The sequence below is a fragment of the Cheilinus undulatus genome, linkage group 16 (assembly GCF_018320785.1).
Source record: "Cheilinus undulatus linkage group 16, ASM1832078v1, whole genome shotgun sequence".
NCBI lineage: Eukaryota > Metazoa > Chordata > Actinopteri > Labriformes > Labridae > Cheilinus > Cheilinus undulatus.
In genome coordinates, this window is record NC_054880.1 from 4753560 (window position 1) to 4764164 (window position 10605).

Consider the following 10605-nt stretch of genomic DNA (forward strand, 5'->3'; position numbering starts at 1 on the left):
AATGTTTAAATCTACCTTGTCTGACCCAAAACAAACTCCCTTCCATGGCTACCCAGGAGAAAACAAAACAAAACAAAAAAAAAAAAAACCACTCCACACATTACAGTGAGCATCATTGTTATTTACCTATCAGGTTTATTTGATAGGTACAATGCAAAAATCATAGGAAAACTTCAGCATAATACAAACAAGCTATGAACAACTGATGGTTCACATATAGAGACTACATCTAGAGCTAGTTTCTATCTCCTGTCCCTAGTCAGACTTTGAGAAAAAGAGAGAAATGTAGAAAGAAAAACTAAAAGTTTACATAAAATGATATACAGACAATAATGGCTGTTTTAAGAAATTAAAAGATCAAACATTTACATCACAGTTACATAAATTTACTGAACATGGAGGAGTTAGAATGCTCACTTCTCTGATTTTGTTTTAGCCACCATTTAACCCCTTTTGTTAAAAGTCTTTGTGTCTTGTGTTAATTTCATTTCAGTTATTAGATCATTCCACACTGAGATCCATTTGTAGAAAAAGCTGACTGACATAAAATTTCTGGTACTAATTTTTGTCTAAAAAACAGTTTAAAAAATGAGAATATCATAAAATAATCAAAGCTGAGCAAATGATGCCATTTCAGAATGTGACAGTGGTGCCACCTCCTGGTTTTTTATCCATTATTTTTTAACGGTTGGATAATCACAGATGCAACAAGTTTATCCATAGTCAAGGAGGCTTGGCTCCACATTGTGACACAATAAGATGTGGAAAAAAATCACTGCATGCATGTGCAGTTGTGCTTTGATTAGTATATGGCACCTTATTAATTTGAAGCAGTTGAGACTGTTACTGCTACTCTGAGTTTCCTGATTGCATTGATTTTTTGATGGTAAAACACACAGAGATGGTCTTTTTTGTGTTCAAAGTGAGCTTATTTTGATTAAGACACCAACAGATCCCATTCATATATGATGATAATCTCTCAGTTGCCTCATTTGGTGTCTTTGCTGAAGTGTAAAGGACTGTATCATCAGCATAGAGCTGAAAGACAGGTTTCAGGCAGATCATTATTTAAAAGGCTATGTGAATCAATGTGCCCGATATTGATTCTTGTCTTTTTCTGTTGAAGAGCAGATTTTTTGAGTACATCTTCATACATTGCCCTCTTGACTGTAAATAAGAAGCCAACCAATTAGAAGCTTGCTCAGAGACATATAATTTAGACAACGTTGATATTGTGGTTGACACTGTCAAATGCGACATTACCCCTGTCCATAGAGAGCATCACATTTTTTCATGAAAGGCTGCTGTTTCTGTGGGGTGTTCATGTGTAAGCCAAACTGCTCAGGCTATAAAAGTTGATCTGACTGTAAATCATCGACCAGCTGTTCTGTCACCACTTTCCCAAAACTTTAGACAGTTTAGGAAGAATCGAACGGACAGACGAAGTTGGACGATAACTGCATACCTGCTCTTTGTCTCCTGACTTGAAAATGGTATGACAAAAGCTTTTTTCCACTGATCTGAAATCAACTAGATTTACCAGAAAGGTTAACTAAATCAGTAGATTTGTGATTAAAGAACTGAACTTCTTAAACTTCTTCTTTAGCCTTTGAGTTTGACAGCTTCTCTGACATTTCTCTGATTTTAGCTCCATCAACCTCTCTAATGTAAAATGAATAGGATGAGTCTTTTATTTCTTGTATCTCTGTAAATGTTGGATTACATTTTAGGGAAAGCTGCTTGATGGACTGACAGTAGAAGCTGTTGAAGTCAGATGCAATGTGTGCACTATCTGGAGTGGATTATCCATTCATTTTCAGTTCCCTTATCCTATAATTCTTTGGTTCTTTGTTGTTCAGTTTATTTGGATGTTTACAAAGGGAGGCAGAATTACTTTTGGCCTCCTCTATGAGTTGGCAGCAATATGAAGCCTATTGGTGGTGACATTCAGGGGCATAGCAAGGGATTTAGGACTCCCAGAAAGAATATTACACAGAGACCCCCTTAACCGGCCAGCCAAGCAACAGCTGGTGCGTCATTTTTACAAATATCTATCCATTTTAATGCATTTTTGAACCACAATTTCTACATTTACGAGTGATATTTTTAATATGGTTTAATTAAATGTACTTGCATCATTTCGCAGTGCTGGACTACACCATTTGGGCATTTTCAAGAGAGCAGCAGGGCCCCCCCAGGTATTTTATTTTATTCTTTTTGACACAAATTTAAGTCTGTTGACCGATTTAGTTGCTTTTGAGTCAATAATGACACTAATTACTAAGGAAAAAATTTTTAAAAATACTCTTTTCATTACAGGGCCCGGGTAATCAGTATCCTTTTCCCCCTGTGCTACACCCATGGTAACATTATTTAGTGTTTTTTAAAGGTAACAGCACCAATGAAAGGTGGGTCTTGATAGGTAACACCATATTCCTGACGTAGAAAGAGTACAAGACTGTTTTACTGGTAAGTGTAATTTGATTATTCTAAGCTTTGATCATAGGGTATAAGCTGTATGAGCTCAGTAAAATCAAACAGATCTAGTCAGTGGGCATTCTCCTTTGATGGTCAGAGCAGAAATAAACATCAGTCCTGTCAGCATTGATTCTGCTGTCTCTACCACAAATCTACAAAATCTATATATATAACCCACACATACTTTCACTACTCAAGAAAAAATACAGTCAATTTCGTTAAAATGTACCTAAGTATGAGTACTGGTAAGTAAATCTACCCAAGTAAAAAGTATTTCATTCAAAGTTTATTCAAAAGTACAGAGGAGCTACTGAGAAGTTGAAGTGTAACATACATATTTTTATTGGCAATAACAGCATGAGAATATTATTCTCCAACCAGCTTATTTAGGTAAAAACCCAACTGTATAATAAAGCAAAATCCAACTGGCCAGTTTCACATCACTGAAAGACAGCTAGGACTTCCTCATTTGAGCTACCAATGTGTATTTTTTACTCAGTACTTGATGTTTTTTAATGTAATGAAGCACAATACTTCCCCAAAATCTACTCAAGTAAAAGTATATTACTAATATAATGTACTAATAGTCAGAGTACACAACATGTTACTAGGTTACAGTGATTGAGTAAATGTTATCAGTTACTTTCCATCCCTGCCATATTCAAAAGCTATTGATGGTAGATGTAGATCAACCAATCACAGAAGACTGGGCTTATGGGGGGGGGGGGGGGGGGTCTCAGGGATTGGTGAAGTGGTAGGGCATTTGCTTACATTTAATATTTTCACATACTATAGTACTATAGTGGGGGGGGGGGGGGGTCTCAGGGATTGGTGAAGAGGTAGGGCATTTGCTTACATTTAATATTTTCACATACTATAGCACTTTTCAACCCTCAGGCCCTCCTAAAGCCCTTTTAGGCCACACTGACTGCCATTAAAATCACTTATTTTTATTCTACTGCCACTGCAATACAGAAATAAGAAATCCTGTTAATTCCTCTGTAATTCTGTTATTCAGAGGTAAAAATATTTGCTCACAAATTTGCCATTTTTCTATGTTTGCAAGAGAGGCATTGTGGGAGATAATGATCTTGTTTGAACTGATCGGGTATAACGGTGGAGAGACTGTGATATATATATATATATATATAGATACATATATATATATATATATATATATATATTTGTAATTACAAAAAACGTAATTGTCTATCTGCTCTGCATTTATCAAATTTAAAAAAAAATATTTTTGTGTATAAAAAAAAAGTGATGTTATGTAGATTAACTGCTATACGTGACTAGGACTGGAGTTACAGACCAAAAATGTAAAAAGTTTTTTTCTTTCATTTTTAATCCTTGTAAATATATCCAATGTCCTAAAAGGGCTTTGAGAGGAAGAGTGTGATGTTTTTAAAGGAGGGCCTGAGAGTTAATACTGTTAATTCCCGTAGTACAGAACTGCAAAAAGCACTTGTATTACTATAAAATTCAAAGCTAACATGTCTAATTCTGATGAGTTCTATCAGATAATCCTGCTGACTAAATGTTTTATCACAAAAGGCATCAGAACAGTTTTCGTTTGGTGTGAGGAAACATGTTAAGTCAGAAAACATTCTGAAGAGAATGTTTTTGAAGGTTTTTTTCAGTATGAATTATCATATGAATTGCCAGGTTACTGTTAAGACTAAATGTGTTACCACATTCAGAGCAGCTTAAGTCTTTTTCTTATCTGTGAATTGCCATATGAGCTCTCAGACCACACTTTAAGTTAAACGTTTGGCCACACTCAAAGCAAATGAATTGTGTCTCTCCTTTATTAATTTTTATGTGGGTTGTCATACCTCCTTTCTGGGTAAATTTGTGACCACACTCAGGGCAGCAAAATGGTTTCTCTCCTGTATGAATTCTCATGTGATTAGCTATACTTCCTTTTAGGGTAAATCTCTGACCACACACAGAGCAGCTGAAGGGTTTTTCTCTGGTATGAACAACCATGTGTCTGTTCAAACTTACGTGATGGCTGAATCTTTTACCACACTCAGAGCAGACAAATGGTTTCTCACCTGTGTGAATTCTCATGTGAACAGTTTTATTTTCTTTTTGGGCAAACCTCTTACCACACACAGAGCAGCTGAAGGGTTTTTCTCTGGCATGAACAAGCATGTGTCTGGTCAAACTTATTTCATGGCTCAATCTTTTGCCACACACAGAGCAGACAAATGGTTTCTCACCAGTATGAGTTCTCATGTGAACGGTCACACTTCTGTTTCGGGTAAATGTCTTACCACACACAGAGCAGCTGAAGGGTTTTCCTCTGGTATGAACTACCATGTGTGTGGTCAAGGCTAGTTTTCTGTGAAAACTTTCGCCACACTCAGAGCAGACAAATGCTTTCTTATCTGTGTGGATTTTCATGTGAACAGTTACATTTTCTTTTCGGGTAAATTTCTTACCACACACAGAGCAGCTGAAGGGTTTTTCTTTCGTATGAACTAAAATATGTCGGCTCAAACGTTTTTTATCTTTAAATACTTTGCCACACTCAGAGCAGACAAATGGCTTCTTATCTGTGTGAATTCTCAAGTGAGAGGTAAGATGATTTTTATGTGTAAATCTTTTGCCACACTCAGAGCAGCCAAATGGTTTGTCTCCTCTGTGAATTCTCATATGATGTGTAAGGTGACGTTTGTTTTTAAATACTTCACCACAGTCAGAGCAGGTATGCAATTTTCGTCCAGTCTTTGCTCTCTCTTTTGTGATTTTTCCCACTGATTTAACAACTGAATGGTTTCCTGCCATGTGCTTCCAATCAGTGCTGTCATCAGTGTCAGGATCAGAAAATTCAGCAAGCTGGACCTCAGTTTCTGGATGTAAATCTCCCTCTGGGTCAGAGTACTTGGCTGCTTCTGTCTCTGATCCACAGTCGTCTCCATCAGCTCCTGTTTCTATCTGTTCAGTGTGTCTCAGATGACGCTGTGGGGACTGAGATTTCTCTTCATCGTCTTCATCCTTCACATCATCAGGAACAAAAGTGAACTTGATTATATCATCCTCCTCTGGCCATTGAAGCTGCTCTTCCTCTTGACTGCTCCACAGCTCCTCTGGTTCATCTTTAATGTTCCTCTGGTTCAAACTGGAGCTCTTCTCCTGCTGCTCAGGGGAAACCTCTTCTTTACTCACTGACAGCTGCTGGACATCCACAGGAAAAACTAAAATACAGAAGCACATAGTAAAGGACAAAGGTTTTATTAAAATACAAAACCTCTAATAGTGTTACATGACAGTTTAGTATTTCAAAGCCCTTCCCACTCCTTGCATATGATCACATCAACCAATCTTTTCTTCATCTAAAGCCAAGTCTTAATAAAGTCTATATACCAACAGTCTACAGAAACAGCTGGTCTTGTCTGTGCTGTTTTGACAACAGACCCTTTCATTATACTTTGCAAGCTTCCTTGTTGGTTGACAGAGCAAAGCAGCAGCAACAACAGGAAGGCAGGCTGTAATGTTTTGGGTCAAATCTCAAAATGATCAAAACTACCAGCTGGCTGCAGCCTGTGGATGGCTCTATCCCAAATGACATTTTGGTATCCTAGCATCTCTCACCAAGGTTATTATAGTTAACTAAAACTAACTAAATTATTAAAACTAAAATGTAAAAGCAAACTGAAACTAAATAAAAACTAAGCTATACAAATAAACGAAAACTAACTAAAACTGCATTGTCTGCTTAAGAAACTAACTGAAGTGTAGAATTAGGGATAAAATCTCCTTAAGTTTTAGTCTTTGGCACAAGCATAGTGACTGACATTAACACCCAAGCCTGGAGAGAGTAAAATTAGGGATGCACGATATTATCGGCCAAATATCGGTATTGACAGATATCAAAATTTTTGCTGATAGTTACATCAGATATTTTGGCCGTGCATATCAGCATATGTCAACTGTAAAATCTGCCATATATACTAATAAATTAGTGGGAGTTTTAGGCTGAACCAACAGACCTATGTAAGTTGGGATCTTTTTCTTTATTCATTCTCATTCTTTAAACTTTAACCCCTTAAAGCCTGTTGTATCATTTTTGATACACACATTTATGATACCTCCATCTAATCAATATGATCATAAATTACTAAAAAAACTTCTGAATACAATCTGGTAAATGATATAAATGCCCTCAAGTTGATTATCAGTTACCAGAAACACCTAATGTATCAAATGAGATACAAAAAAGATATATGTGAAATTTTATGGAAATTTTGATTTTTATGGATCTCAGTGGAAAGTGAAATAAACATTTCGGTTCTAAAAAATGGGTTAAAGTGTGTTTTAAGAAAAAAAGGTTGTTTCTTTTTGCATCCTCAAACCTAAAATTGTGTTAAAAGGATGGATCTTTAGTTATGTAAAACATATTTAAATATCACTATTGATATCGGCTAAAACAAATCTATAAATATCGGCATATCGGATATTGGCAAAAATCCAATATTGTGCATCCCTAAGTAAAACCGCCTGATTTGGTTGAAGATAACTTCACACAATGGTAATTTTAGTCTTGAGTGGTATACAAACATTAAAGTTGAATAATTACAGTGAAAAGTAAAGAGCCCTTTTAGGTTTTTTTCCCCAGACAGGTATCCCACATTGCCGAAAAAACTAAAACTTACACTAAAACTAATAAAACTAAACAAAAACAAAGCATTTTTGCAAAATTAAAACTTAACTAAACTTACAAACCAGCAGTAAGAACTAATAACAGAAATTTAAAACAAAAGGTAAAAACTTCATAGAAAATTAAACTAACGAAAAATCCAAATCTATTATAACCTTGTCTCTCACTCATGTTTCCTCATGGCTTAGCTCCTAACAGTGAGGAATTGAAAGAGAAATGCAAGGAAGAGACACAAGGTGGAAAATCCCTCACCTCATGGTGTCAGTCTGAGTGAAGGCATGTATTTTATTTTATTTTTTTATTAATATTGTTTCCTCAGACAGATAGACAACACTTAATAGACAAGCGGTTGGACAAAAACAAACACTTGGCAAAACCCACATCACTATACATCAACATCAACGAAAACATACAATCACATTGAGTGAAGCCATGTATTGATGACGAGCTGAATAGCTGATTTATCTCAGACCACACGGTTTAAATCTTCAGGACAACGCTTAACTAAAAAAGTTTTTTCAAAACCTCACAGAATAGTTCACATGAATATGGTTTGGAACTTTAGTTTGAACATTTCTTAGAAATAATCAATCTAAATATGTATCATTTCTAAATTTTACATAGCTAATTTTGTATGTAATTACTATGGTTGATTAATCTAATCTTTAATCTTCATCTTAAAGGGGACGTATTATGCAAAAATCACTTTTTCAGGCTTTTCTAACACAAATATGTGCCCCTGGCCTGTCCACAATCCCCTCAAGTACCAGAAAAATCCATTCTCTCTCCCCCTCTCTTTCTCCACCTTTCAGAAAATGTGTGCTGAAACAAGCTGTTCTCAGATTTTACACCTAGTGACCTCACATGGGGAGTAAGCACCTGCCCCCAGGTTTTGTTGGCCCTTCCCACTTGGACGAAAGTTCCGCCTTCCTCTACTGATCCTCTCGGCTACCAGCTGAGATGCTGGATAGCTCAGTGGGTTAGCCAGCTGACTACGATCTGGGAGATTGATGGTTTGAATCCTAGTCAGGTCCTGAACTTTAGATAAAAGTGTCTGTAACATCAGGAGTGCTGCATCCATTTCCTGAGAGGGGTGTGGTCAGGGGCGGAGTCAGTCAGCTAATTACCATTCAAAGCCACAGACACAGAAATGGCTTGTTCTGAGAAGGGCTGAAATAGAGGTTTTGTAGACATGCAAAAATCCAATACTGGAGTGTTTTTTCAGCAATAAACTTCACAGGCATGTTTTGGGGATCTCAGAGAACAATATAAACTTGTCTTAAAAGGGTAAAAATATGTCCCCTTTATATATCACAAACATCTATGTACAGATTTAGGAAAGGAAACTGGAGCTTTTCATTCACATTCCCCCGAAGCCTCCTCTCTCCTCCATCCTCACCTTCTCCAGGTGCATTTAAGGACATGAAGTTCCTTCATCATGAACGATTTCTGGATCAGTCAATGAGGAGGGAAGCGCGGATTTATGGGTATTTAAAACCAGTTAAACCTACGTGATCAGTAGCTTTTTTGGAACCTAATAATTTTTTTCAGTATGAAGTCTTTTCACACACATTTAAATCATCAAACGATGGTCAGGGAAATGATGAAACACGGAGAACAAATTATTATTATCTGGGGCTAACTAAGGCTAACAATATGCGGCTTGTGGCTGTGAACGTCAGCTAAAGGCGCTTAATGATTAACAGGAAACACGTCTATAGAAGAAGAGAGCGACCATACCTGAAAGATCCTGAACCCCGGACATGTTAAACACATCCGAGAGTCAAAGAATAGTAAAAACGTCGACTCTGGATAATTTTCTTGGATAACTCTGCTCCTTGAAGACGTTAGCTTAAGCAAACATGCTAATTGTGCTCGACGAGAAAAATTCTTCGTGACCCGGAAACAAAAAAACACAATATACACATTTCCAGCTTTCAGAATAAAGGTAGAGTTTCAAATAACCTGCGCGAGTAAGTACTTAACAAATAGTATGATTCAGATAAGCGTATATTTACGAAATAAACACCAGATATTATCTTAAGAATATTGTTCAGACATTAAAACAAAACATTTTACTCAAGAGTTTATTCTCTGACACCTCATATTTTAGATAAGGAAAATGTTTCTAACTACTTACTCAATTTCTCAAATTTCTGGCAGCATTTATGATTTACATGCTGTAAAATATTTCAAAAATATGTTGTACAAAGAAAAGAGGAGTTGAAACAAAATTTGAAAAATGATAATATAATAATGGAGCAAATATTTAAATTCATCTTTTCAGCCAGAAAAATCCCACTGCTTCTCAAACAAGCGTGGTCACATTATTTTTTTATTTCAATATATGACAATGCTGCTGATGACATATTTGTTTTTTTGGGTTGCTTACTATAGGCAGTAAAAATACAGCTGTTTAAAACCGTGATGATATTGTAACTTTCCCTTTATAAGGGTTGTCTCACTAGCTGCCTCTCCTTTTCACCTGTTGACTGTACCATTTGCACAACAGCAGGTAAAACTGATTCACAACCATTATTGCTTCCTGACTTAACAGGATGATATCCCAAAAGTGTGATTGTCATGGTTTTACACTCAGATGATTATGCTTTCCCTTAATTTTTTTATAGCTGTTTATTATTTAAAATCATTGGTACATCACATAAATAGGGATTCCTATTGGTTTTATTCAAAGATAAAATAAGAGTGGTATTCAGACTGATTTGTCAATTATATTAAATTTCATAACCTTGCCTCACATAGATATTGTGGGTGTCAACTCAGTTTATGGGAGACATAAAACAAGCAATTGGTTATTGTTGATCAGTCTCATAACACCTAACAAAACCCTAACAAAATAAGTCAAGGCATTGCCAGAGATCATTCAGATTTACGACAAAACTGCAAAAACATAAAACCTTGGTTTTATGTGAATATTTATTACAAATTAAAGTTGATACAATAGGTGATCAAATAAGCAGTTGTTATCTAATTGTCACAACTAGAGGTGCACAGAAGCTGATACCAGGTGCTGATACCAAGCCTAAGCACACATACTCATAAAACATTGCATATACTGTACTCAGTATCATTTTAAGGCATGATGTTTGATTCTTATTATGTGAGATTGTAGTCAACGTTGGAGCCATGTCTCCACTTTGGAGATATTTTAACATAAATGAGGGCGACAAAGGTAAAGGTGAATGAAAACTATGAGGAGGGCTGTAGACCATCTGATGAAAATAAAGACAAGACTTTTAAAAATCATTTTACGTGCAGTTACACCATCAAATACTCATATTCACACCCAAATGTAAGGAATTGTACTTGGTCTGGAATAATGTGATATCAGGGAATCCCTAGCAGTATTATTTTGTTGATTGAAACGACTAAAAATGTTCATCGACAGCCTTTATTTCTATGACAAAAACTAGACTAAAACTAACAAAACTAGA

The 10605-nt window shown here is 36.0% G+C and overlaps 1 protein-coding gene across 1 annotated transcript; it reads right to left on the bottom strand.

The window, feature by feature from the left end:
• Positions 1–3330: 3330 nt before the first annotated feature.
• LOC121523805 (gastrula zinc finger protein XlCGF57.1-like) lies at positions 3331–9025 on the bottom strand. The gene is made up of 2 exons (XM_041808858.1): positions 8891–9025; positions 3331–5687 (listed from the first exon to the last, which is right to left on the bottom strand). The coding sequence occupies exons 1-2, from the start codon at positions 8913–8915 to the stop codon at positions 4204–4206; spliced, it is 1509 nt and encodes a 502-aa protein (XP_041664792.1). The 5' UTR covers positions 8916–9025; the 3' UTR covers positions 3331–4203.
• Between the last annotated feature and the right edge of the window lie 1580 nt (positions 9026–10605).

Coding starts and splice junctions, on each gene's coding strand:
- LOC121523805 (XM_041808858.1), bottom strand. CDS start 8,915: ATGTCCGGGGTTCAGGATCTTTCAG. Junction 5,688..8,890: donor CGGGGTTCAGGATCTTTCAG/GTATGGTCGCTC, acceptor TCTGTATTTTAG/TTTTTCCTGTGGATGTCCAG.